Source organism: Postia placenta (genome assembly GCF_002117355.1).
Source record: "Postia placenta MAD-698-R-SB12 unplaced genomic scaffold POSPLAscaffold_8, whole genome shotgun sequence".
In the NCBI taxonomy this organism is placed as follows: Eukaryota; Fungi; Basidiomycota; class Agaricomycetes; order Polyporales; family Adustoporiaceae; genus Rhodonia; species Rhodonia placenta.
Genome location: NW_020169839.1, coordinates 1,451,776 through 1,478,737, shown reverse-complemented (window position 1 = coordinate 1,478,737; position 26,962 = coordinate 1,451,776). Strand labels below are relative to the sequence as shown.

General features: G+C 54.1%; 9 protein-coding genes across 9 annotated transcripts; 4 read left to right on the top strand and 5 right to left on the bottom strand.

Annotated features, from left to right (window-relative positions):
* Positions 1-903: 903 nt before the first annotated feature.
* Positions 904-9,484, top strand: POSPLADRAFT_1144317 (hypothetical protein; the record flags this gene model as incomplete). Its single annotated transcript, XM_024485688.1, has 5 exons — positions 904-1,152; positions 1,209-1,487; positions 5,508-5,545; positions 8,875-9,187; positions 9,239-9,484. 5 exons carry the CDS (start codon positions 904-906, stop codon positions 9,482-9,484), a joined length of 1,125 nt encoding a protein of 374 aa, XP_024338521.1.
* Positions 9,478-11,803, bottom strand: POSPLADRAFT_1181784 (hypothetical protein; the record flags this gene model as incomplete). Its single annotated transcript, XM_024488868.1, has 9 exons — positions 9,478-9,683; positions 9,738-9,796; positions 9,846-9,988; positions 10,041-10,452; positions 10,507-10,600; positions 10,663-10,973; positions 11,027-11,206; positions 11,261-11,407; positions 11,459-11,803. The coding sequence occupies 9 exons, from the start codon at positions 11,801-11,803 to the stop codon at positions 9,659-9,661; spliced, it is 1,716 nt and encodes a 571-aa protein (XP_024338520.1). The 3' UTR covers positions 9,478-9,658.
* A 503-nt stretch (positions 11,804-12,306) lies between these two features.
* Positions 12,307-13,175, top strand: POSPLADRAFT_1066272 (hypothetical protein; the record flags this gene model as incomplete). The annotated part of the gene is made up of 5 exons (XM_024482055.1): positions 12,307-12,354; positions 12,414-12,592; positions 12,645-12,677; positions 12,735-12,882; positions 12,936-13,175. The coding sequence occupies 5 exons, from the start codon at positions 12,307-12,309 to the stop codon at positions 13,173-13,175; spliced, it is 648 nt and encodes a 215-aa protein (XP_024338519.1).
* Positions 13,176-13,952: 777 nt separating this feature from the next.
* Positions 13,953-15,598, bottom strand: POSPLADRAFT_1144864 (hypothetical protein; the record flags this gene model as incomplete). Its single annotated transcript, XM_024485736.1, has 8 exons — positions 13,953-14,207; positions 14,257-14,453; positions 14,507-14,663; positions 14,711-14,812; positions 14,864-14,968; positions 15,023-15,139; positions 15,193-15,258; positions 15,308-15,598. The coding sequence occupies 8 exons, from the start codon at positions 15,596-15,598 to the stop codon at positions 13,953-13,955; spliced, it is 1,290 nt and encodes a 429-aa protein (XP_024338518.1).
* A 267-nt stretch (positions 15,599-15,865) lies between these two features.
* POSPLADRAFT_1144321 (hypothetical protein) lies at positions 15,866-16,946 on the top strand (the record flags this gene model as incomplete). The annotated part of the gene is made up of 5 exons (XM_024485691.1): positions 15,866-15,928; positions 15,983-16,054; positions 16,106-16,230; positions 16,278-16,547; positions 16,604-16,946. The coding sequence occupies 5 exons, from the start codon at positions 15,866-15,868 to the stop codon at positions 16,944-16,946; spliced, it is 873 nt and encodes a 290-aa protein (XP_024338517.1).
* Positions 16,947-17,389: 443 nt separating this feature from the next.
* POSPLADRAFT_1181772 (hypothetical protein) lies at positions 17,390-19,586 on the bottom strand. Its single transcript, XM_024488867.1, has 4 exons — positions 19,117-19,586; positions 17,933-19,061; positions 17,716-17,881; positions 17,390-17,660 (listed from the first exon to the last, which is right to left on the bottom strand). The coding sequence occupies exons 1-4, from the start codon at positions 19,374-19,376 to the stop codon at positions 17,545-17,547; spliced, it is 1,671 nt and encodes a 556-aa protein (XP_024338516.1). The 5' UTR covers positions 19,377-19,586; the 3' UTR covers positions 17,390-17,544.
* Positions 19,587-21,200: 1,614 nt separating this feature from the next.
* Positions 21,201-23,410, bottom strand: POSPLADRAFT_1047004 (hypothetical protein; the record flags this gene model as incomplete). The annotated part of the gene is made up of 8 exons (XM_024479179.1): positions 21,201-21,469; positions 21,672-21,700; positions 21,740-22,132; positions 22,186-22,332; positions 22,359-22,387; positions 22,412-22,624; positions 22,683-23,036; positions 23,093-23,410. The coding sequence occupies 8 exons, from the start codon at positions 23,408-23,410 to the stop codon at positions 21,201-21,203; spliced, it is 1,752 nt and encodes a 583-aa protein (XP_024338515.1).
* A 714-nt stretch (positions 23,411-24,124) lies between these two features.
* POSPLADRAFT_1097092 (hypothetical protein) lies at positions 24,125-24,567 on the top strand (the record flags this gene model as incomplete). Its single annotated transcript, XM_024483140.1, has 3 exons — positions 24,125-24,169; positions 24,236-24,385; positions 24,442-24,567. Coding segments are annotated over 3 exons (321 nt in total), but the record flags the coding sequence as incomplete, so codon positions are not given.
* Positions 24,568-24,987: 420 nt separating this feature from the next.
* Positions 24,988-26,741, bottom strand: POSPLADRAFT_1047003 (hypothetical protein; the record flags this gene model as incomplete). The annotated part of the gene is made up of 6 exons (XM_024479178.1): positions 24,988-25,062; positions 25,119-25,307; positions 25,365-25,865; positions 25,928-26,259; positions 26,322-26,403; positions 26,487-26,741. The coding sequence occupies 6 exons, from the start codon at positions 26,739-26,741 to the stop codon at positions 24,988-24,990; spliced, it is 1,434 nt and encodes a 477-aa protein (XP_024338513.1).
* Between the last annotated feature and the right edge of the window lie 221 nt (positions 26,742-26,962).

The window sequence follows — 26,962 nt, the reverse complement described above, 5'->3', positions numbered from 1 at the left end:
GTCAGACCCAATGTCGCATTTGCGGATGAGTGACATACAAAAACTTCAGCTCGTATATCCAGTACTTCGGCGGTCAGAAGAGCGATTTTGCCCGACAAACCTCTACACAATTGAACGTATTGCTGCACTATTGTTTTTGCTGCATATGAACGAATCCGGACATTTTCCGCCCGCTCGTGAATGCTAAGATAGGATAAGAAAGAGTCGCGTAACATGTCAATGTACTTACTCGGACAGCTTACTTGTTCTGGCAGACAAGAAGGTACTACCAGAAAATAGACCTTCTTCAGAGACAGAGCGCAACAGTGAGTCCGTTTCTTCCCAAAGATCGTCGAACTTGCGTAGCGTGTTTGAAGGCAATTGCTTGTGAATGATAGCGATAATGGGAGCGACGACGCCTAAGACGCCAGTAACGACACCGAGGAAATTGTATATCGCGTCGTTGGCCATAATGCAGGTCAGCATATAACGGAAGGCGGAAAGATTGCGGCGGGTCTGAGGGGTGCAATCGAGGTGATCAGCAGCTGAACGGTGACAGACTTGCAGATATCTTAGGCCATATATCCGTCGGTAGTCCGAGGTCCGTAGCTGCGCATGAGCAGACCATCTGCTAAGATAGGATTGACCATGCGCTCATTGTTTTCCGTCGACATGATGAAGGCGTGTTGAGTTGTATCCATCAAGCAGGGACCAGCAGAAGCGTCAACTCACAGTCAAATACCTTGAGATCAACTTGATCGATCGTCCCGAAATGGTATATGTTGTTTCTCCTTGCCAACCTTGTTAACAGCAAACCTCGGTCAATGCATATTCAAACAGGGACGGCGTTATGTGGAGACCGCACTTATGTACGAAAGCACAAATGTGTTTGCAAATAGTCATTCGTCGACTTTCGACTCGCAAATGTGCAACGATCAGCCTCGCCTACCATCAATTGCCTATGTTTCGCTCGAGGAATCTCAACGGTATGCAGAAGCTACAGTGAAGGGAAGCTTTGGCCTTTCGCCTGCGGAGAAGTTCTGGCGGGACCATCAACCGCATCTCCAATCTCGCGAGTACGTCCTGAGGGCCCGTTACAGACCGAACTGGCGTCCATCATGGTTAGGCACCAATCTGGACCCCACGTACTGCGAAGACTCAATCATGGTGAGCGTGAGTAATTCCATCATTCATTCTGCAATAACGTGTCTGAAATATGGTTAATGCAGAAGCACAATGTGATTGATGCCATTCGTCAACGAGATGGCCTTCTCGTCGCCATCAAAGCGACTCGAAACGACACTGAGGAGATCGCGATATCGACTTTTCTATCATCTCTGAAGCTCATGAGTGATCACAGGAACCATTGCATACCTCTGCTCGAGGTTATGCTAGATCCACTCGATCCTGAAATGTCACTCATGGTGACGCCATACATGCGCCCATTCAACGATCCCGAGTTCGGCGCGAGCGGCGAAGTAGTTGACTTTGTGCGGCAGAGCCTGGAGGTATGGCCCTCGGATACGATTACAATACCGATTTTGCACTCATCCTGACTAGGGCTTGTGGTTCCTCCATGAACAGCGCGTCGCACATCGGCAAGTAATTTCAGTTCCCACAAAACCTCTTGAATCTCACACGACACGTATCAGAGACTGCACCGCCATGAATATTATGATGGACGGACGCGCGCTATATCTAAATGGCCACCATCCCGTCCGGCGTGGTTACTCGCTCAACGGCGCGAACCCCGTCACCCCTCTCGCGCGCATCGACCACCCCGTGCGCTACTACTTGATTGACTTCGGCATGTCCACGCGCTTTCCTCCAGGAACCTCATCGTGCGTCCTCGGCACGGCAGGTAGAGACAAGGAGGTGCCGGAGCTCTCGCTCGACGTGCCGTACGATGCGTTCAGGGTGGACATTTTCGCAATGGGTAACCTATACGACAAGGAGTTCGTGCAGGTGAACTTGCAGCGACTGTCCTGAGCGCCCCTCGACTGACTATATGCGGCAGAAATATTACGGACTGGAGTTCCTACAACCCCTGATCGATCAGATGAAGCAACGCCAGCCTGAGCGGCGTCCATCTGCTGAAGAAGCCTTCCTGCAGTTTGATAGGATCAGGTCGACGCTCAGCATTATTTCTCTACGATGGCGCTTGCGCTCTCGCACTGAGACTGTGTCCGAATGTGTTCTCTACGACACCGTTGCTGTCGCACGAGAGGGCATTCGTCATTTGATGCGTCTCGTGGTGTGACATGATTGTGGTCGGATGTACACTACGTTAAGATCATGACACCTATTCGGTAAATGTGACCATAATGCCGAAAACGCGATATGTAATCTTCTCTTTGACTCGAAGCCCATATCACGAAGTAGACTGTCGCCGTGCTCACACAAGTGTTGTCTACAGCCGGGCTTTGAAGCCTAAACCCCGGGCCGGAGCCCTGCACGACCAAGGCGCATATAGCCCGGCCCAAGCCCTCGGAAGCCCTCGAGGGCCCGGCTCCGTTATGCACCTTACTGGTTGCTGCCATATAACTATCGCTGGCCTTCGCTGAGGATGTCCACCTTCGACTCGCTCATTGAAAGCGCTGATGCGAAAGAAGCCAGCTCCGCCGCAGCGGGAAAGCTCGGCGTCTCTTTCATTATGAGCTTCGCATTGACGCGCTCGATCAAGCTCACTGAGGCCGACGCGAAAATGACCTGTATCGGTGCGTGGGCCAGCACGCTCCACGTTTGAGGACCTGATGAGGCCGTCGAAAATCAGGGGTTTGTGCCCGAGCTTGGCCCTGAGCACCACTAACTCACTCTAGAACTTGATCATCCCGAGGCACAGGCTGCTCGATGAACTTCACAGGTGCATCGAGTCTCATGGACAGTGCATAGCAGCTTCAGCATGCACCAAGTGCTAGCCTCGACATCCCCGGTGGACGAAACAACCAGTCAAATTGTCACCGATATCGTCTCCGGCGGAAGCAGACGAGCGGAGAGGGCGAGATCGCTAGTCCCCTTGCGGCAAAATGACATGCACTTCCGACTTCAACCTGCGCAGGCTCCGGGATATCCATGTAGAACAAGACGGCGGCCGACGGCGCGCAAGTCGCGCTCGGTCAGCTGCAGCGTTTCCAGGAGCAGGAGCTGCGAGGGCCACGGAATGTGTCCAGAACCTGTCTCTCATTTTCAAATAAAGAGCTCGAAGGCCGAGTCGAGGGAGCCTGCTACTTGTGGCCGGAACCACGTTAGAAGCCAGATCAGCACACTCGCCTTGTAAATGGATAGGGCCCAAAGACGCGGCGCGATCACATGAAAGTGCATGCCTGCCGACATATAGGTCTCGAGTGCGAGAGGACAAGGGGTGCAGGTTGCGTTTGTGAACAAGTCGCTACTTCATAACATGCTCACGGCGTCATCGCTCATATTCTACTGTACATCCATGCTGCGCACTAAAGACCCAGTTGACGCTCCTATGATGGGCCACGACCGCTTGCCAAGGCGCCGCCACCGCAAGTCCTCCGGCTGACATAAGACTGGATAGACAGACTTTGCGTCCATGCAAATACACAGTAAAGCCTCATCAGCCGGCGAAGGTTCGGTCCAGTTGTACAGCGAGAAAGACGATGAGGTTGTCGACGTCGAGAAGATATCGCCACCAGGAAGAGTTTGGTCGTCGCAATCCAGTGTAGATCCGCCAAGCACAGTAGGAGGAGCCTCAGGTGGTATCGCACGCCTAGTCTCAGGCGCAGCAGCTTCCGGCGGAGCATACTCATCCTTCTGATTAGCGGTCACCTCGTCGCGTTTGCCTGGAACAGCTCATTAGGTTGTGTTTCAGTTTACCATTCATGAAAGGTAATCAACCTGTAGGATCCACCAGCTCGCATAGGGTTCGTGAGTCATCTTCGGTACCGGTGCGCGCCTCATCAGGGCCACTAGAGGCGCGGTTTGTAGCTGTCTGGCCAGCCGAAGGCGTCTCTCTCGAGCGGATGTGGTCTGCAGATCATCGTCAGCGTAGATGGTTGCAGTTCGAGATGCTGACATACAGAGACCTCGGCCCGCATATCTCGCACCCCCACGCAGAGGAGCGCAATTCTTCCCGACAGACCCTCCTACGTCAGACGCAGCTCTTGCCGTAGGTTGCTTGCGGTATATGCGCGTGTGCGGAGGTCCTCTGCCTGCTCCCTGATGCTGCTGATTGTCAGTCGGGCAGCGCCACGGCCGGGTAGAGAAGAACGCACTTGCGTAGATTGGTCGTCCTTACTTCTAGGTATCTGCTTCCAGAGAAGGGCCCTTCCTCAGCTAGAGAGCGTAGGAACACATCAGTCTCTTCCCAGGCTTTGTCGAATATGCATAGTTGAGTCGAAGGCAGTTGGTTCTTGATAATCTTGTAGATGATCGCAGGGAGAAACCCGACGACACCCAGGATGCCGGTGACTACCCCCAGGATGTTGTACAGTGTTGTCCGACATGGAGGTTGGTGATCGTTCCCAGAGGATAATAGCGGCGAGCAGCAGTAAGGAAGAGCTTATGAGCGGGTCACTGAATGCGATCTAGACGGCATGCAGGACCATATAAGTAGCAAGGCGGGGCGGGGCCTATAGGTGGACTCCCGCAGCCCGTCTCTGCCGACGACGATGCCCATATGATCCTTGCTGCCCCACGACATGTTGTAGCCGCGTGTTCACGCAATGACCGGGCAAGAAGTCGAGGATACGGCCCGCTGCGTCGTGATCAGCATTGATCGGTCGTCCCAGAATGGTATACGTTGTATTCCCTTACCGACCTCGTCATTCGAGGTCAATGCGTTGCCGAACTCAGTCGGCGTTGTGCATAGTCTTCACTTATGCCGGGCCGCAAGGATGGGGACTGTGAATCCCCTTCAGCAGCCCTAGTTCGAACAGGATGCTCGATGATCCTCGTCTGCCATCCATTGCCTATGTATTGCTCGATCGAGCTCAGCGGTACGCAGAAGCCACCGTGAAGGGCAGCTTTGGCCTCGCTTCTGCCGAGAAATTCTGGACAGACCGTTACTCACACCTGCGATCGCACGGCTATGTCCTGAGGGCCCGGTACACACCAGACTGGTGTCCATCATGGTTAGGCACGAACCTCGACCCCACGTTCTGCGAGGACTCTATCATGCTCAAGGTACGCGCTCCAGTGTCTCAAAACCCCCATCGCCTTACACCCGTTTATCACATAGAGGCACAAAGTGATAGACGCTATACGCCAACACGACGGATCCCTCGTCGCTATTAAGGAGACTCGGAACGAGGAGATCGGAATAGCATCGTTCCTCTCGTCTTCAACGCTCATGGCAGACCCCCGAAATCATTGCCCTCCCCTCCTGGAGGTGTTCCGTGATACACTCGACCCCCAGACCTCACTCATGGTCATGCCCTACCTACGCCCGTTCAACGACCCTGAGTTCGGTGCTATTGGCGAGGTCGTCGACTTCATCCGACAGAGTCTACAAGTACGGCTCTCTGTTTGGCTGAGGGAAACCACTGAGCATATGCTGTGACCAGGGCCTGTGGTTCCTCCACGAGCAGCGAGTTGCACATCGGTAATACCGCATTCATATGGTTGCGCTTGCCTGCATGACTGAGAGGGGCTTGTTGCAGGGACTGCGCCGCGATGAACATCATGATGGACGCGCGGGCGCTACATCCAAGTGGCCACCACCCCGTCCGGCGTGGCTACTCGCTCAACGGCGCGAACCCCGTCCCCCCTCTCGCGCGCATCGACCACCCCGTGCGCTACTACTTGATTGACTTTGGCATGTCCACGCGCTTTCCTCCAGGGACTTCACCACAACGTCCTCGGCACGGCAGGCAGAGACAAGGAGGTGCCGGAGCTCTCGCTCGACGTGCCATACGCCATACGACGCTTTCAAGGTGGACATCTTCGCGATGGGCAACCTGTACGACAAGGAGTCTGTCGCGGTGAGCAGGCGGAAATAGGTCTGAGCGTGCCCTCGCTGATGGCGGGGCAGAACTACTACGGGCTGGAGTTCCTACAGGCCCTGATCGACCAGACGAAGCAACGCCAGCCCGAGCGGCGTCCGTCTGCGGAAGAAGCCGTCCTGCACTTTGATAGGATCAGGACGACGCTCTGCAGCATTTCTCTACGGTGGCGATTGCGCTCTTGTGCTGAGACTGTGCCAGAACGTGTGCTCTACGATACTGTTGCCGTCGCACGAGAGGGTATCTATCACTTAAAGCGTCTCGTGGTGTAACTGTACTGTGGTGGGACGTACACTACGTATTCTGTAGGACTGATACACACAGCAATCGCTTTGGGTTACTCGGGACTGTACTGCATATACAACCTTTTCCATTGTTGCTCAAATCTAGCTGTAGTAGTGATCTGGACTTTGAGCGTACAACATTCTTCCAGACAAGTTCAAACGCAGCGCCTCAGAGTTAGAGATGATTGAAGATGTGTTTTGCTTGCTGAGAACGAAAGGAACCCGGATCGAAGATCTGAAAATACTACGCCAACGATGTTGCAGTACAAATGGAAATGATACGCGCGACAAAGGGGAAGATGCGACTAAGCGAAGCGAGGGTTGCAGCGTTAGCTCTTGCTCCCAAGCAGTCCTCTGTTATGTTACGCCAGTAGCACACAGAGAGGATGCCTAATTCTTGATTTCCCAATCATACAATCCACAGGATCAAAGAGCCCTGCCCAGATTCCAGCAATCAGGTCGTCACAGACCGTTCCGGCGGAAGCAAGCGAGTCAGAAGCGCGTGACTGTGACCAATAGCATTGAGGGCGTCCTGGCATTGTTTAAGGGCTTCTCGGAGTTGCTCTGGCGGTGGGTCGTGCGTTTGCGCACAGCTAGGCTCAAATACCGTCATTGCAGGAGATGAGACGTACGGCTCTGACGTTAGCGAAGTGGGATCCCCACCAAGTCCCCGATCGTTCGCATCGGGCGGAGATCCATCAGGCACCACAGAAACAGCTCCTGACGCCGCAGGGTGAGAAGCCTCGTCCGTCTGACCAGGGGATAGACGTTCATCTGATTTCGCAGACCCTGCATTTGTTGTAGTCATTAACGTGCTCTAGGCGAGGAGCACGAGTGGCTAATTACCAGCTTCAAGAGTGGCGCACAACGTCTGCACATCCTGATCAACGTCCATACTCCGCTCGCCATGGTTGGAGGACGGTGGGCTGCCTAGGCGTTCTTCCATTCGGAGACGTTCTCGTTCTTGAGCCGACGTAGTCTACGGATGGTCTTGAGTTGGTGTGTATAAATTATACAGTGCAAAAACGCAGAACATACAGAAACATCAGCTCGTATATCCACAACCTCTGCACGCAGAGCGGCGATTTTCTTCGAGAGGCCTTGGCGCATTTGACCAAGTTCTTGACGCCATGTTTTAGCAGCGTTAGTAGATGCACGGTAATCTTCCGCCTTGCGCTTGATACTACAAATCGCACTTAAGACAGTGTCACAACGAAGCATCAATGTGCAACGTACCCGCGCAGCAGTTGTAAATTCAGCGATATGTAGTTAGTGTGCAAGAAGAGACCTTCTTCTAGGGCGGAGCGTAGAAGAGCGTCCGTCTTATCCCAAACCTCATCGAATTCGCGGAGCTTGGTAGATGGCAGCTGCCGCTTGACCATTGTGAAGGTTATAGAGACAACACTGAGAGCAATGCCCAAGACACCAGTGACTAGCCCCACAATGTTTGATGCGGTATTGTCGGCCATGCTGATAGAGAGTAATTGTAACTAGCAGTTGCGAGAGACGGGGCTGCGAGTTTGGGACGAGCGACAGGAGCTTGGCAGATATCCGATTCTTAAAGCATTGGCAGACCGGGTCTATCACGCAGGCCATTTCCACAGGGTGTGCTTCCAAATCATGGGCTGCGTGAATTGGCGCGTGTTGAGGCGTGTGCATCGCGCAGGGACCGGCGAAGAGGGTCGAAGCAGCAAACCTTGGTCAACGCGGGTCAAGCACTTTGGGGATCGATCGTCCGAAAAAGGAAAGCGTTGTATTCGCTTGTCAACGGACGGCCAACACTGGTCAACGCCAAGTCCTCGCCTTCATGTCCGAACAGAGTGGATGTTGTGCATTTGTTGCACTTATGCTGAGCAGAGGATTCAGAGGATGTACTCGATATTGAGCCAAGTACTCTCACATCTCGTCTAGTGCCAAATGAGCTCTCAGCACTCTCGCTTGCCGTCTTATGCATATGTCACACCCGAACAAGCCAAACGAATCGCCGCAGCAACCATGCGCGGAGACGACGGTCTTGCCCCTGCGGAGGAGATGTGGAGAGACCATCAGCCCTTCTTCCAAAGCCGCGGGTATCTGTTCAGGGCTCGCTATGCGCCTGATTGGCGACCGTCATGGCTTGGGACGAACTTGGACCCAGTCTTCTGCGAGGACTGGATCATGCTGCACGTCAGTATCCTAGTAGGTTGGGATGAGCCTGATCTCTGACGCTGTGTGATCGCAAAGAGGCACAACGTGATGGATGCAACTCGTCGAAGGGACGGATCTCTTGTTGCAATAAAGGTGACGCGAAATGACACGGAGGAAATCGCCATAGCATCTTTTCTATCCTCGTCGAAGCTTCTGGCAGACTTACGAAATCACACCGCTCCTCTTCTTGAGGTGATGCACGACGCATCCGATCCCAAGGCATCGTTCATGGTTATGCCCTATCTGCGCCCATTCAACAATCCGGAGTTCGGCGCAGTTGGAGAGGCGGTCGAGTTCGTCCGGCAAAGCCTAGAAGTATGATATTCCGCCTCCATTTTCTGTGCCGAGTCCTCACTCACTACGCCAGGGCCTGTGGTTTCTTCACGAGCAGCGTATCGCACATCGGTGACTCTTTGCGCTGTGGCGCTGACGCTCAGTCCTGACATCGCATGTTCCAGAGATTGTGCGGCCATGAACATCATGATGGACGGCCGCCCACTGTACCCCCACGGACATCACCCGGTCCGGTATGGTTACTCCCGGGATGGCGCCAGCGAGCTTGCTCCCCTTGCCCGCATCGACCACCCAGTACGCTACTACTTCATCGACTTCGGCCTGTCCACCCATTTTGCGCCTGGCGTGTCGCCCTCTGTGGTTGGCGCTGCAGGTAGGGACAAGGAGGTGCCCGAGCTCTCGCTCGATGTTCCCTACGACGCGTTCAAAGTGGACATATTCGCAATGGGCAACCTGTATGACAAGGAGCTCGTACAGGTGCGCTGCCTGCTGTGATCTCGAAGGAAGCTCTTGCTGACGGCGTAGCAGAAGTATCAGGGGCTGGAGTTCCTCCAGCCGTTGATCGATGTGATGAAGCAGCGAGATCCGGAGCGACGTCCGTCGGCTGAGCAAGCGTTCCGGTCGTTTGAGGGGATCAGGTCGACGTTGAGCAATGCTTCTCTGCGGTGGCGCCTACGCCCCAGAACCGAGTCGATGTCCGAACGGGTTCTGTATGATACTGTTGCTGTTGCACGAGAGGGAGTTCACCATTTGAAGCGTCTCGTAGTAGCATAACGGTATATCAGCACCTATATCTTATATATGACTGTTGTGCGATATGACTCGCCGGTTTGAGTCCTGGCAAGACAAGGATACAATCGATATGCAGATGATGAGATCAGTTACGACAACACTATGCAACGTTATGACTGCGGCACGCTCCACCTCATCACTATCTCACTGACATACTCAAGGCGTGGCCCTACCAGGCCATCTGTTCCATTTATAAAGTAAGGTGAGGAAAGCCCCAAAATCATGCAAGGCGCACCTAGGATATAAGGAACATTCGCGGACGGTGTACCGGTTGGCGAGCCATGCCAAGAAACGCTGCACCTAGTGAGCTGAATGATGCAACCAGATAGGATAAGAGGCACACCTCTACGCCCAAGCCGTAGCCTCCATGCTCGCTGGTGCCGTATTTGCGCTGGTCTGTGAACCAGTAGTATGGCGCGGGGTCGATCCCTTCTCGCTTGTACGCAGCGAGCAACTCGTCCATATCTGATATCCTCATCGATCCACCTGGAGAACGCTTCAGCTACCGCATGCCGCCCGCGCCGCGATCCGTACGTACCGACAATCTCGCCAACGCCTGGCATCAGCAAGTCACAGCTCTCCGTGCAAACGGGCCCTTCCTCGCCCTCACGCTTCATCTTCTTCATGTAGAACGCCTTCAGCTCTGCCGGGAACCCGTACAGGAACACAGGCGTCCCGAGGATGTCTGTCATCCTGCGCTCTGCGGCCTCCGCGATGTCGTCCCCCACAGCGTGGTCGACCATCTTGGCGTTCCCACTTTCGTCCTTGATCACGTTCCCGTCCGCATCCTCGGCTTCATGTTGGATGCCGTGCTCGTTGAGCCACTTGATCGCATCGACGTACGAGAGGCGGCGGAATGGCCGCGCGGGAGCAGTAAAGTTCGGGTTCAGCTGCTTGATGAGTGCGGCGCTCGACGGGTTTTCGAGCAGGCGATCGACTGTATCGCAGATCTATCCACTGCATGAGATGGCTGTCACCGTCAAGTGCGCCGCGATGTTACATACCACTCCTTCGATGTGATCCATCAAATCATCGAACGTGATGAACGCCAGCTCCGCTTCCAAGTGGGTATATTCGCTCAGGTGACGGCGTGTGTGACTGGCATTGACATTGGGATTCGATCACTGCTCTGGTCCAGCCGTACCAAAAGACAAACAAACCTGTTTTCAGCACGGAAACTCTCCTGCACACAGAATACGTCCCCGAGCGACGGCAGACATGTCTCCAGATACAACTGTGAGCTCTGCGTGAGGAAAGCAGGCTGGCCGTAGTAGTCGAACTTGAACAGAGTCGCGCCGCCTTCTACTTGAGTCTGTACCATACATGGGGGTGTCACTTCCAGCAGATCGCGTGCGACAAGCGACGACCGGAATGAGCTCAGCAGTGCAGCCCGCAGCTTCAGCACCGCAGAGGCGGTCTCGCCGCGGACGACGAGATGCCGCAGATCGGCCTGGATAGAAGGATCTGATTTCTATGACAGGTTTTGTTAAGGGCTGTATTCACAGTCGAAACCCACTATCGCACCTCGTTCAGACGGTTCGTGAACGCATCCTCTCCTCCGGGAGAGGCCCCCAGGACTCTCCAGTAATCTACAATCAGTTCATGCCCACCGGGGGCTGTCTTGCCTTCAGGGACTTCCTGGAGAGTCCCAACCAACTCCACGGTCGATTCTAAGGTCAGTGTTAGTGCTTCATACGTTTGGGCCTACCACACGACTTGTGAGACAGTCACACGAGCGTGTAAGGCTGAGAGGCGTACCACCTGTCCCGAGAGCACGCATTGAAGATATCCCGTGCCATCTCGCAGGACAACGAAAATGATCTTGTTCTGATCGCGCAGGCGATGTACCCAGCCAGACGTGCGGACCCGCTTCGATCGCAGCGGCGCGAGGTTCCCGATTTTGGCCTACGACGCATTCAGTACGAGGGAGCAGTCGATAAACAAAGTCATTGTGACCTTTATGGCCCTGGGCAAGCTCGGATCCTCCGTGAGCACGATCTTCTTGCTCTCCTCGAGCAGCCTTTGCCTCCGCTCGCGCTCCTCCGACTTCTCCTTCGCCTCGCGCTCTGCGAGCTCCTCAGCTTTCTTGCGCTTCTTCTCGAGACCGTCTGCACCCTTTTTCGCCTTCTTCAGCGCGGACTGCGTCGGCTCCTCGAACGCGCCTGCAGGATCTTTGCGGATTAGAATTGTGGTCGTGCTGTGGGTAAAGATCGCGTAGGCAAGCGACTGGTAAGGCTGCTCCTGGGTGCCTTTTCCAGTCTCGTCTGAGCCCTTGTCCTCGTCCACGTAGATTGAAGACATGGTGTTTCGGGATTCCCGCTGCAGCGAGGCGATGTAGATAAAGGTCAAGGAGTCAGAGCTGAGCGCGGAGACGCCGGGCAGATTCCTTTGACGCGTCCACGTGACCGCAATATATACGACGCGACGCGGTCAAAGTGCACCGAACTACTAGACCAATATCCACGCTTGATACGGGATAATAGGCGTTTCTTTCAATGTTTTTGCTTCTATTCACTGGTGTATTGCCGCTAAATTGATATAAATATAAGATGCATGACTCTCGATAATACCTTTTAAACTTCAGGTTGAGAGTGCTTGTCACGTGTTGATGAGGTCACTTACGTCAGCTTCTCAGCGACCGTCCATGGCCGAGGCGGGACTACCATCTGGTCTGTTCTGTGTGCGCCTCTTGCAAAACATATCTGGTTGATGGCATAGCATTGCATTGGTAATAACTCTCTTACTTTGGTGCGAGCTCGAGCATGAGGATCCTGAGCTGTGTCCCTGTAGCACAACTACGAAGAATGATTTCACGATTCAGCAAGTCGTTTCTCTTCATTATTGTTTTCCTTGTGAGTAATTCCAATCAAGTCTACTGCGATGGATTACTTGATGAGTATTGGTATGTCAGTTTCTGTTGGGCACCGTAGCCCTCTTACATCCACCCTCCCGTGCATATATCGACCCATGGACCGGCGACCTTTTCGGCGAAGGAGGCGTCGAGAAGGATTTGCATGCATATCCCGCAAAGCCTGCTAAGGGTGTCCAGGGTGGCGTGATTATGTCCAAGCTTGGTAACGCGACCGCGAAGTAAGTACCAACCACAAAGTCCACCAGTCAATCACCGAGGGTTGTTGAGCAGAGCAGAGCTTGGCCGAGCAACATGGAAGCTGCTGTAAGTCCCAATGGCACCTAACATACAAATGCAAACGAGACGATGGACTTGTGTTAGGCACACAATGACGCTACGATACCCCGAAGAACCAACGCAAGACGAGCGAGATGCTCTCGACAATTACTTCCACCTCTTCTCCCGCCTATACCCATGCGGCGAGTGCGCCGCCGAATTCCAACAGCTGCTCAAGAAATTTCCGCCGCAGGTACGGCATTCCCACCCCCGACTTACACGGCAGCTGACCAGGTACGATGCTAGACGTCCTCGCGGCGGGCGGCGGCAACTTGGCTGTGCGTCGTGCACAACCAGGTTAACGCACGGCTTCACAAGCCAGAGTTCGACTGCGCGAATCTCGACGCGACGTACGACTGCGGCTGCGGGGATGATCCAGGCGCGTCACCCAGACCCGCTGCTGGCGAGAGCGACCCAATGGACCTCGAGCAGGATTCCAGCAAGGACGGCATCACAGGTGTCGGACTGATCAAGGGTGGGCGTTAGTCCGGACTGTTTAGGGTTGAGGCGCAGACATGATGGAAGGTATGTTAGTGTAAGTATTTATTGGGCTGCCTTGGTGGAACTCATGGGCCTGTGGGCAATGTATTATATTCTTGCGCTTCTCGTTGAGCCTGAATAACATGGTGTGTTCATCTTGTATCGTGATGGGTGACGAACACTGAACACAGCATCGGAAGAACTCCAATACTCTCTTCATACACTAGACTGTGATGTTCACCTCTTGTTCTGACGGTTCTGATGAGAGTTACCGATCCCAATCTTCCGCCTGCCAGATGGGCAACACGAGACCAGAGGAATCATTCTCACTTTGGGCCCCTTGCAGAGAAACGGCCAGGCGCATACACCGATCAACTGTAGCAAATCTTTCTTCGGGCTCCAGTCAAGTACCAGCCTAACGTACCGACGCAGTGGTATTACCCAATAACGACGTTCGGTGGTCTGATCATGGTCTACCACGCTCCAATTCCCTTTGTACCCGATGTCTAGACCGCTGCTTTGAAGCGAAAGCATAGCTGTGTGTAGATCATCGGATGGCCTTCATGAATACAGCATCCGTTAGCGAGTAACGATATTCACTCCCACTCATGTCTCGCCCGTCACTAACATCGAGACTGAACGTTCACGAAAGCTCCTAGTCGAAACGTAGAGGTGCAACAGCAGTACACAGCCGTGCACCGTGGCACCGATCCCAGATGAATTATGCACAGTGGGCACATTGAGTGGGGATGTAAACGACCAGGTGTGACAGGCGAGACTGGCCTACGGGCTCGCTCTGGCACTATCGGGAACAGCCGCCGTACCATCCTTCTTGGGTGGTGGCGTACCCAGCACCATCGACTCGATGGCACCCCAGAACGTACTGCCTGCCATTTCTCGTGCCATCGCTTCTTGGTCTTCTTTGATGAGGCGCTCAAAGTTTTCCTTGTTTGCAGCGATGTAAGCCTGTTCCTCCTTATATTGGAGTTGAGCCTCGCGTCGCTTCTGCTCAAGGTACGTCGGAGGGATAGGAGATGTCTGCTGGAAGTATTTGTCACTGCTGGGCATCATGGCTGTCGAACAGAACACTCGCCTGACCCGAGCTACCAAAGAGGCTGCTCAGAGTAAAGGAATTCGCCAGATGGCCTTTCTTATTTTTCTCCCAATCCTCGATGTGCTTGCTCTTCATCTCAGCCTCCTTCTTGGCATATTCCAAGGCTATATCCTTCCCATGATAGGCATCCAGTATGGGGCGGACGTCTGGAGGCTTGAAGATTCCTATCGCTACATAGCTTGTCAGTCGCTTTCTAACGCAAAAGGTTGTCATGATGACCCACATTCAAGGAACGGAATCATGGCTACAAGTCCTCGGTCTTTTGGATCACCTGTCCACTTGGAAAGGATGATAGCGTTTTCTGGGTTAGGAGATACGTGCTCTGGGTGCGCATCGAGCAGGATAACTTTTGATAGGTCTCGGTTGAGGTACGTGAGATCCTGTGCGCCGTTAGTCTTCGTGAAGTATCAAACTTCCAACGACGTACCTTGACTGGTTGGCCGTTGATCGAGCGGCATGCATCCCGGTATAATCGGTAGGAAATGAAGAATTGATACGGATCTAGCTTATCTAATATAGGTTGTGCTGTCTGTGACCTTCATCAGTGTATGGCTCGACTTGTACGAGAAAGCGGGCCCACATAATTATATTGAGTCGTAAAAATCACAACTTCGAAGAATTGCGAAAGATATCCGAGGAAATAGTCCACGCCAGGACGTTTTGCCGTTCGCCAGCCGTACTGTCGCTACAGGCATTGTCAGGGCGCTAGTGGTATCAGGTTAAGTGGACGGTAACATACATCCCAAGTTGACGTCACCAGTAGGTCGTCTATAGAAATAAGCAGTGTGTACGGCTTTTGTGGAATAGCAGGATGCGGTCCCGGAAGGAGTTCGGGCCAGATGGGCTCAGTGAAGAACTGCATGAACGGTAAGCGGTGCATTGACAGTTGAATGGTGTGACGGGACATACGTCGAAGAAGCTAGTGAATCTGGCCTTCGTACGACCCCATCGTGTGGATGGTGCTTCCTCCGGTTTCTGCGAAGTATAAATGATCTTGAACCCGACGCAGCAAACGAGAGCATACCATCCTCTTGGCCTTTAGTTCCTCTTCGTCCCACTCCCGGCCCATCATCCATGTCTCCACGCCCACGCCGACTAGAAACACCCCCAGAGCTGCCCGTGCGAGCATCCGCCGCCGCCGCTCGATGCTGGACAGCGAATTCTTTGACGATCGTGCGCCAGTTCGCTCCTGTCGCTCTCGTTCCTCCTCTACCTCTGGCGCAAAGTCAAGGCTGGGAAGCGACGAAGAGGATGCAGGCTGCGGTGGCGGAGCAGGAGAACGGGATGTGTCCTTCACAGGTGGTTTGGGCGGCATGGTCTTCGAGGCTAAGCATCGGACAGAGTGGACCACGACCCTGCGGGCAATTGGAGACCGAGCGAACAGTGCAGCCTGCATCTTCGACAACTCGAGAAGGGTTTCTGGACGCTGTGCGCAAGAATGAGCTGGTCGGCGCCCACGAAGAAGCAGAATAATTAAGCTCTGATACAATTTGCGCGACAACCCTTGTCGAGTGAAATTCTGATCGAATTGCTCGATCACCGGTCTGTGATGGAACTTTGTCCGTGGACAAATCTCAAAAAGATGTTTTATCTTATTGGGCTTGGCTTGTGCGATGAAAAGGATATTACTGTGCGCGGATTGGAGGTACGACGCCTTAGTTCCATCTTCTATTCGTCCTAACTGAACACTCGTCCGAAGACCGTCAAAGGTTCTGCGAGAGTATACCTCGAGGCATATACTAGTATCCTCATGATACAAAAAGAGCGGTTGGTTAGTCTGACCTAGACCTTGTCGACCTGTTTCTTACACGGATCACGCAAGGAAGAATTCTATGGGAAAGATTTAATCCTCGCCGACCGTGATATGGTCGAAACGGAAAGCGATGAAATACTCCGAGATGCAGACAAGGTGGATGTCTCACTTTTAGTCGTCGGGGACCCTTACGGGTGAGCATTCTTCGGCACTGTATAAAACCATTTATTGAATCGTGTAGCGCAACTACGCACACCGACATCGTACTTCGCGCCCGCGCGCTGAATATCCCCACCCGCGTCATCCACAATGCGTCCATCATGAATGCTATCGGTGCCTGCGGTCTACAACTGTACAACTTCGGACAGACGGTATCGCTGGTGTTCTTCACCAACACATGGAAGCCGGATAGTTTCTACGACCGGATAGCCGAAAACACGAACCTAGGGATGCACACATTGGTCCTGCTCGACATCAAGGTGAAGGAGCAAAGCGAGGAGAACTTGGCAAGGTACGGCTGCACCTGCCGGGTCCTTGTCCGTTTTGCTCAATATATACCAGGGGAAGGAAAATTTACGAGCCTCCGCGATATATGTCGATCCCACAGGCGGTATCACAGCTCGTGGAAGTCGAGGAGTCGCGACAAACCGGCGTCCTGCATCCTGCAAACACCCTAGCCATGGCGCTGTCGCGTGTGGGAGGAGGGGACGAACAACGGATTGTCTGTGGGACCTTGGATGAGCTCCTGGCACAGCCAGCTGACATCTATGGCGAGCCCCTACATAGTTTGGTTATCGTGGGCAAGCGGCTCCATCACCTCGAGGTCGAGTATGCAGAGGCCTACGCAGTTGACAAGTCCAATTGGCGTAGGGTTGCGCAGGACGTTTACGGCTGCGCCTTGGACTCATGACCTCAATCGCAAGTGATCAATTTCGGTGAGACGCGCGTTGACTTTTCCACAGCAATCATATACTGATGCCCTTCCTCAGAGTGACAGCGCAAATGCCAAGTGGAAGAGAACCAAGTGTAACAACTATCTGTACTCCGAGAGAATCACACACGTCTGCGTCAGAATCCACCGCTGGTGAAATTACTCGCGTCACGCGCACATCTGAAGCCTTGAAAAGCATGATTCTCGTCCTAACAAGGCAAGAATGCAGTCTGAAATCTCAGCGAAGATTTACATAGAGATTCCCTAGTACCAACGTTAATATTTCATTTGACCATATTCATTGATGCCTCATCTGCTCTGACAAGCCAAGACTGATTTGATACTGTACCGCTCTCACACATTACCCTTGACTTTCTATGCGATGGGTGGACATGTTTGATGAGGATTATCAATACCAACACGCACGGAAGACCACGATGTATTGTGTCTAAATTGCACGGTACATGTAGGAAGTTCATGAAACTACTTGGGACTGTCGGATGAATGACGACACGGCCGCTGCTGCAACGGGTATCACGGGTTGTTGAGAACCTCATGCGCTGCCTTCTGTCACAATCTACCAAATGCGCGTCTCCAGCAAGAGGTCGCTGCTGCCCTCAAGACCGATGCAGGCCTTCAGGAAAGACTCGAGCGCGTTGCGCTGCCTGTTCAGGCTGTTGACGACATCCGTGCCTATCAGACGATCGTAAGCAAGCTGTACACAAAATAGCCTGTGCGGTAAACATACCTGGCTTGACGAGGGGCGCCTTGAGCATGTACGAAAGCAGCGAGAGCACCGAGTACAGCGGCGCAAACTCAGCCTGACCAGCGGAAACATTACGGTACTTGACACGGGTGAGCAGCTCCGTGAGGATCGCGAGGTCAAGAATGAGAGGCGTCGCCAGCAGCGAGTCCTGTGACCATCGTCAGCGCGTGCAACCAATATTGGGCAAGGGAGTACTCACTTCACACTCATTGAAGATGTTGATTGTCGAGCGGCCACCGCAGAAAATCTCCGAGTAGTACTCGTCGATCGCGCGCTTGGAGTCGCCAACCGCAGGGACATACTTGATCACCACGATATGGTCCGGGTGCTCGCCCTTCGCGGCCTTGCCGCCCTTGGCCTTGGCCTCCTCCGACGCCGGCTTGAACAGCAGCGCGTTCGCATTCACCATGTCGTCCACCACGCTACTCTTGCTAATCTCCTTGCTCTTGAACTGCGGCTCGGCCGACAGGTTGTGCCCATCGTTGTTGCCCAGGTGGTTGTAAGACGCAATCGAGAGCGGCTTGATGCCTGCATTCACAAGGAACTCAGCGAAGACAGACTTGAGCTTCGTCTGCCCGGACTTGAGATCGTCACCGCCGATGAATGACTTGTGAAGCTCCGCGAGCTCGATCGCGCCCGGCACGAACGTGTTCTGAGGGGCACCGTTCACGAACGGCTCGCCTTCTAGAATCGATGCGACCGCGAAAAGGGTCGACGGCGACACCTCTGGGTGGGACGCTTTTATCGCGGCGAGCAGCGCATCCGCCGTGTCGTTCACACCCGGGATAATCTCGCTGTATCGCTCCGTGTTCGCTGTCCAGAACACGACGACGCGGTCGAGTCCGTGGGTCTGCTTGAAGCGGCGGATGTCGGCGCGAATGTGCTCAAGGTGCGCCAGCTTGTCCTTGCCCGGAATGACGTTGTCGGCACGCGCCTCCTGGTTGGCCGCAATGAAGTCGGGGTAGTAGACCGACGGCAGCGGCTTGCCGAGTGCGGCCATGTGCGGCACGACCTGTCGCTGCAGGTCCCAGTCGAGCACCTGCGCACGCTTCATCGCCTCGTCCATGCGCGAGCCAGAAATGTCCCACCCGCCAAGCACGAGGTCGTTCGGGTGCACCATGGGTAGGACATCGGAGACGGGGACATGGATGTCCTTGCCCGTCGACGGGTCGCTTCCGAGGCGGACTGTGGACGCACGGAGCAGAGAACCAATGTAGTTAGGTTGCTGGACGCCGGACTTGGTGCGCCAGATGATGTTGTGACGGTTGGCGAGGATAGTCGCGGACAGGGTAGACCCGTTGTTACCACCCCAGCCGACCATCATCAGTCTGATGAAACTAAGCGTCAGTACGCTCGCATGAATGAGGCGTGCGCTATGCTCACCCGGTCTTGGACACTTTGCGAGCAGTCTGGAACTCATACTCCTTCAGGGAAGGAGTTACGATGTACTGACCACCGGTCACCGAAACGTCCGCGTTACGGCTGGTGAACTTTGAAGTGATGAACTCGTCCGAGTATGAAGTCAAATCAGACTGCACGACGATCGGGTAAGGGCGACGAGCAGAGGTCGGGTGGACGGGAAGAATTGACTCGAGCTCAGACTCGGGAGTGTTGAGACCCGACGAGTTCGTGTAAGATGCCATAGTTGAGAGTTGAATACGACGGGAAGAACTGGTATTTAATGGTGATATATCGCGTCGCCACAGGTGTGCTTTGAGCCTCGGTGTGGATTGTGAGGGCTACCTAGTTGGTTAGAGAACATGCAGTAGTCTCAAACAGACTAGAGATGTGGTGAGAGACGATGAAAACACCGGTGGTGAGCAAGAGGTTATATACTCAATGACCGCGAGGACGTGGTGGTTAAGGAAAGAGAGGGCAGGTGCGCTGGCACTGATTTTGAGGGACCGGGGTTACGATTCACACGTTTCCCCATCATCGATCCGATGCTATCTCGTTCGGCATACGGCAAATCATTGTAGATACACATTGGATTACGTGAAGTCGGGCAAAGAAAGAGCCCCAACTAATGAGGGACAGACAAGATGTCGGCGCCCGGGAATGGACGCAAACAGTCAGCAATGCTAGGCAGAATGCCAGAGTATTAGCAGGCGACATGAACATCGAGTATCAACTATTTGCGCTACGCCGAGGGAATATTGTCTGACGCGCCGCGACGCGAGAGCTTAGTCTCGTTTCCAGACCTTATAGGCGGATCACGTGTGCTATTACCCAATTGGGTGGCGGAGATCTAAAAACCCCTGCACACTCTCGCCTATAAGGTCTGGTGAAATTTGCAAGGAGGGAGGGGGTATCCATCACGCGTCACCAAAGTCACTGGTGACGACGCCGTTACCTCTCGCGTCTGCTTGCGTACGTGACTGCGTCCGACGCGCCTCGCGTCTCGCGCAGCGCACCTCAAAACTCAGTCGCTAGACAATGTATGCGCATGTATGCTACGGTAGCCAACCTACATAATCATAATGTCGTCTATTCATCCGAGCCCTTGGCTGAGCTCGCTACGCAGTGTCGTTGACGATTCTGACTCCGACCTGGACTCCCCGCCAGCTTCGGACTTGGGCAGCGATATCTTTGACGACCACTCGGGGCTTCTGTCTCTGCAGATGAGTACTGGTGCGTTTTTGCTGCTTCCTCACAGGCTTTCTTGAGGATGGATGCCGAGAGCGTCGAAAGACCGTACGAGAACTCGGCAAGAGTGGACATAGCGGGAGCCATACTATGCGTCGCAGGCAAGACGCGCCGCAGGCACGTCAAGCGCCGGGGCGTGACGGATACCCCCCTCCCTCCCTGCAAAACTCACCAGACGTTAAGGGGGGGAGTCGTGGAGGGTTTTTTAGAACTCCGTATCCAGATATAGTAACACTCCACGTGATCCCCGCTCCCCCCTAACGTCTGGTTACGAGACTAGCGAGAGCTTAATTACCCCAGACTGGTGTTTAACGTTGAACGCCCCATTTCAAGCAATCATGCTGCGCACACGTTCTCTGCAGATCAGAACGAATAACGCGAATAGATGAAATCCAAAATGGGAAGAAGCGGTCGCCGTGGCTTATTAGCTTGCCTTATCTCGTACCCAGACCCACCGTATCCGCACCCAACCGCGGTGGGGTGCGGATACGGTGGGTCTGGGCACGAGGCAAAGTTCAGCGCCGTTGGCTTCTCGGCATGGCCAGTCCGCGTCGGGTGAGCAACTTCGAGTGTGCAGCGTATGGCGCAAGAGCGGTCAATCGCGCTGTTAGTACTCGGGTCTCTGTGGCGGTGGATGCACCAACGAAATCTGTGATCAACAGGGACAACCCTCGGAGTGTTGTACGTATAGCGTTGACTGACTGAATGGTGTGCCCTTCAGGCAGCACACCACAATCTGCCCTATGCCACCAATCTGCCAAACGCCGACTTCTCACCTGCGTCAATCTACCGCACGAACCGCTTCACGGTCTACAAATAGTCTATTTTCGTGGTTCCCTGAGTAGTTCCGAGGCGGGATCACGGACGCTTGTGGCGGCCACATCTTCTGATGAACTGGCTCGAGATGATCCAGCCAAGGTGAGCGGTCGCATTTGCGCAAAGAGAACAACGTTACGCGGGTCCTCGGCCTCTCGCAAGTTGGTCCGTTCAACGACCGACACTACACCGGAATGCTCACGGTGGAACAGTCCGTGCGCGGCACTAGAGGCAAATTGAGGGCACTCGTTTTGCCGACCACACGGCGGATATACTGACGCACTGTACTCATGATCGACTGTTATCAAAGCACGAGGAGGGTAGAGTGGAATAGCAGACGCTCGCACCACTTCGGCTTGCCGTATGGCAACAAATTTGTGAGAACAGGCGAGGGGCCATAATGACACATTCACTATCTCTTACAGATCCGTCGCGTATCGGAACAACGCCATACATAAAGACTGTGTTATACCTACAAAACATGAGTGAGACAAGCGGCAGTCGCCTAGAAGGGACGTGACATACCTAGATCTAATTAAGATACATCGCAATCGGTCCGTTCGTCGATTGTACTTCAACACGCCCCTCGCTCGCAGCCCCTCCCCAGTTGACGCAGCCCGTCACGAGTTTGTTGCGTTGCGAAACGGACAGCTGCCGAATGCGGCCCCGCCCCGATGGATCGGTCGCATTCTGGTCGAACGGCACCTCGATGTGTCCGTTTGTCGTGCGCAGCTCAAACGTGCCCTCGAATGCCCGGTGCATGCGCACATCCGCCATCGCGTTCGTCGTCCGCGCGCGCACGTCGAGCTGTGCGTCGAGCGCAGACTCAGGGAAACTTAGGCGCAACGGCCCATTGGTCGTCTGCGCGGCGACGCTGTAATTGCCGCCTGTCAAGGCGGGCGCCTTGGATATGAGATGAACGTTGGCGGTGATCGGACTAGGACAAATGATCAGCGAGTGGTTAGTAAAAGACTACGACGTGACTCGTACTCGTTGGTCGTCTTTATGGTGACAGCAGTACTGTTGCCCTTGGCATCGTGGTAGAGGACGACATCCGCCTTGATTGGGGCATTTGTCGTCATCAAGGTCAAGCCGTCTGATGTATAGAAGTTGCCCTCAATGGCATCGTTTGTCGTCCTGAATTCCGCATGTTCCGCATAAACGGACTATGAACGGGATCAGACTCGCCAGGCTGAATCGAACATTGAGAGCTCACCTCCACATGAATCGGGGCGTTGGTCGACCTCAGCGACAGCGAATCGAATATAACGTCGCCATTGAGATCGCCTACGTGCTGGTAGAAATGTGGAAGAGATGTTTCAAGGGCTGAGACTAGAGTAGGACCCAAAGCAGCATCCGTCATTGGAATGTGAACAGTGACATTAAACCTGAACGCGGAATCAGACCAGAACGGCCATCTCAGGGGTGTCTATGAATAGTATTCTTTCAGCCACTCTCCCCGAAATGAACAAGCTATCCGGACTTACGAAAATTCCCACTCCCGAATGCCCTTCCTGTCGCTCAAGTTGGCACACACTGATCCGGTCCAATATCTCCGTTGATGCATGGTGAAGCGAGACGTCCACTTTTACACTGCTTGGGTTTCTCCAATCTGCATCGTGGACGATATGGACGTTCCCTTGAGACAAGCGCCCGCGAGAGAACAGATATAGAACGTCGGATGAAAGGGGCAATTCGAAGGATTTGCTCGGCCGTACGCCAGCATAGTCGTTGTCCCAATTTGATCGACCCGCCACGCATTGCACAATCTTGCCATCGCTGACCAACGGCCATCCGTACATGTCGCGATCGACCTGTATGCGAGGATTAACGCGAATCCACTGCAGTTGTGTTTGAATGCCTTTCTTCTGAGGTGAGGCAGAGGAAGCAGACGTACCCCTCCCCGGCGATTCCCTCGCTGCGCAATCGCGACGGTGCCCTGCGTGAATAGACCAAGTACGCAGTAGGTAAGGGCTGCGAGCGCAAAGGCTTTCAGGAATCTTCGTCCCGCTGGTTCTACAGGTTCATACTCAAAGTCGTCGGCCTGAGGAGACAACAAAGGCTGGCTAGATTGCAATGGTAAAGCGTTCTGATATGAACTCGGTCCAGGATATGCAGGTGGTGGCATGTTGTCCCTAGTATCTGGCGCAGGGGCCTCCGAGAGGGCTTGCTGGGCCTTTGTCGGAGAGCTCGGGGTGTCATCGGTTATAATCATGATTCCAGCACGCAGGAAAGCGATCCACTACTGTCGCGAGTGAGAAGAGCGAGGGGGGAGTCCTACCGATAGGTGAAGTGGTGGACGTCGGCGAAAGACCAGTAGACCACACGTCAAGGCCAACTATACACTACCGTCCGTCTTCAGCGCTATCTCTGAATCAGAGAAAGAGCATATGGTAACTGCGCACTCAGCGCTGCGCATCCGCAAGTCTGCGATCCGCAAGGGCTGCGGACCTCGACATTTGACGAGATCGTGCACTAATTTCTGTGGCGTTCAATGCGTTGATTCAGGACGACTCCCACAGCGATTAGAGAACGCCGTACTCCTTTTCTTGGTGTACCTGAATACCAAGGCGCTGTGCCTTCGCCACAGCGCTTGCCGATAGTCATCGCGGCACTTGTGCACATCATATTTGCAGGAGTTGACCGCGGATTGTACAGGAAATACGAGGTGTTCGCAGTCTCAACGAGGGGTGACGCTCGAAATTCCTTGTCTCAAAGATCAAAAGAGGCCGATGGTGGGATGGGCGTGACCGCGACGCGAAGCGTATGCGGTACGCGCCACGCGTCTTGACTCTGCCTTGCACGTTCCGCTGCACACCTTGTCTCGTTCTACGGCCTCTCTTTGCGGAAGTGCACAATCTCAATCAAGAAAAATGGTAATAACAAAGCGCCGATGCGTATGAATCCAAGTGAGCTTAAAGTCCCGTTACAGCTCCCTCTATCCCTGCTGAACGCCGCCCAAAACAAGCCCATGGTGAGCCCCGCGTCGCCTGCAGCCATTCCGGTCTCTACCATTGATACCAGATGATACCATACGCAGCTGGTCGAGCTGAAGAACGGCGAGACGTTCAACGGGCATCTCGTAAATTGCGATAACTTTATGAACATCACCTTGCGCGAGGTGTACCAGACGAACGCGGACGGCGACCGATTCTGGAAATTGAAGGAATGCTATATCAGGGGGAGCACGGTGGGTGCTGTAGCTCCCAGATGGTGATTCTATACTAATTCGCTTCACGCGTGCAGATCAAGTATTTGCGTGTACCAGACACGCTGCTAGATGCTGTGAAAGAAGAGCAAAACAAGGCGAGAGAGGCGGGCAGGAGCGCAAGAGGAGCGCATGTAAGCGGTGCAGGGAACAGAGGTGTGTGATTCGCAAATGATCGTTTGGCTGTAATTTAACTCGGGCAATTGTTAGGTCGGGGCATGCCGCAGAGGGGTGCGTTTCCTCTCATTATTCTGTGGCCTTTACAATTGACAGAACATTCCAGGGCGTGGCGCCGTTCGCGGTGGTCCTATACGTGGCATACGAGGGAGGGGAAGAGGCATGTAAGAGCGATAATATCGCCTGGCCTCTGTGAATGAGCTCCTCGTTACAACATCCGTACATGACACCCTGCACGCGCAGCGCAGCTTCAGTCCATCCGACACCACATATCCATATTCATCGACCTAGTACAGTACAGTATGCCGCCGCATCCTATCGCAGCTGTTGTACAACAGGAATCCCTGTGGCAAAGTCCATCGTGTGCTATTACTCACGCAGATGCAGTGAGCAGTGTAACACTGTCGTCATGAATCATGCACAACATCGCATATCACTTCAAACTCAAGTCCGTCACGCGAACTGTTCTGTACCCAGCGCCCCTAACAATGTAAACTGGCATCAGAGGTGTCACAGTGCGAATGAAGACGATACTAACTGTGTACATGTCGCGCCCGATAACAATGACCCTCAAGCGAGATTGATCACGTAGCATCATCTTGCGCGCATCCTCTATCGTGAAGGGAACTTTGACCCGTTCTGAGCCATATCTAGTAGGCACCCAGCTGGTGTATAAGCGCAGTTGGTGAAGATTGAGCCCGTTGGATACGGCCTCCTCGATCTGGCTCTGTGATTATGCGTGCATTAGAAGCAACCCAGAGTCAAACAGTCTTGAAGGACGTACTGCATCCTGGCACCATGCAATCGAGCACGACAGCGATTCCAGCGCAGGGAATAACGCGCACAAGCACCGCACGTCGTCCAGCGTGAGCAGCGCCGAGTCCGCAGTGAATGTCTTGAGCGTCTCCTTGTGCATATTTACAAGCGTAAGCAGGAACTGGCGTGGCACCGCGGCGTCGCCTTGCGTTGAGAATGCGTTCAGCGTGAATGACTCAAGGGACGGGCGCGGCAGTAACGACTGGATCCACGACCACAACTGCTGTGGGCCCCGCACGTCCACCGAGCTTGTGCGCACGGTCAGCTCGCGCAGCGATGCCACCGGCACGTCGACGTAGCGCGAGAACCCCGAGCCAAAGTACTCTGTGTCAAGCATCACCAGTTGCGGCAGGAACGTCAGGATCTCGAGGATCGCGCTCGTCGGCGCGCCCTTGAGCCGCAGCGACCGGAGGTGTGGGAGGTGTGAGATGACCGATACCAGGATCGATGCAGGCACGCCGGCGCAACGCTGAGTAATGGTGTTCACCGAGTGAGCACGGCAAGGTTTGATGAGAGCAACGCTTTACTTACTCCAAGCTCGAGATGCGTCAGGCTCGGGCCCAGCTTCTCCGACCACCCCTGCAAGATGCGCGGCGGGCCCTCCATGGTCCAAATCGAGACCTCGCACAGTCCGCGGAACTCGATCAGCCTCGTCCAGATATCCTCGCTGAGCCCCAGGTACGTGCGGATAGTAAGCTGCTTGATGGGCACGTCGCGCAGGATGGATAGATAACCGAGTAGGACCTCGTCGTTCAACAGAACCGAACTGTCGTCGATCCACCGGAAGCTTTCGAGATTTACGCAGAGTCGCAGAGCTTCATAGCAGTCGCGCACGAGCTCTGGCATAGCAGTGCCCATGGCTCCTGTGACACGAACATACTAAGAACACGCCTCGTAACGTCGCGGTGAAGCAAAAGCGCTATACCTGTCAACCTGACTTGCCGTACGTATTTCGCATACTCGGGCCTCTCCAGCAATGTCCTTGCTGGATGAAGGATTACCGGCCACTGGTGTATTCATGGTCAGCACTGTTGCGACCGTAGAACCCATGCAATGTGTGATAAGAAGTTCCGTAGAGAAGGCAACGTACACCTCCGGTCCGTGACTTGAGTACACGCGAATCAAGGCTGCGGTACAGTATCGGCGTCGCTGCTGCGTGAAACGTCTTGCTCAGTCGAGCACAAGTGTGGAGATCTCGTCGATCGGTGAGATGCTCAAATATTAGCGGTAGTATGTCAACTGGTATGCATGCCGGATCGAAAACACCAATCTCTGCGGACATATCGGCGGTGGTTGTGATGGAGGACGCGTCCTCGCAGCTGGCGGCAATTTTCTGTCGTTTCATGAGGCCTACAGGCAACGTGAGGGCTTGCTGGAGGAGGTCATGATAGCAAGGTTTGAGGGGAGTCGTTCCACCCGAGTCTGGACTCTTGAGCGTGAGCGGTTGTGTGATGATTGGATGCCGCACATCTAGACCATCTGACAAACGCGGCATGGCAAGCGTAACGCGGAAACCCACGGCCCGGTGAACGAGGAGAAAGATCAAACTGGACCGCAAAGTTCTTC

Bases quoted from the DNA above. Each gene is read 5' to 3' on its own strand.
- POSPLADRAFT_1181772 (XM_024488867.1), bottom strand. From the start codon at position 19,376: ATGGCATCTTACACGAACTCGTCGGGTCTCAACACTCCCGAGTCTGAG. The intron at 19,062-19,116 runs GTGAGCATAGCG...TAGTTTCATCAG, and splicing joins CGCAAAGTGTCCAAGACCGG to ACTGATGATGGTCGGCTGGG. The intron at 17,661-17,715 runs GTATGTTTACCG...ATCGTCTGATAG, and splicing joins GGCGCCCCTCGTCAAGCCAG to GCACGGATGTCGTCAACAGC.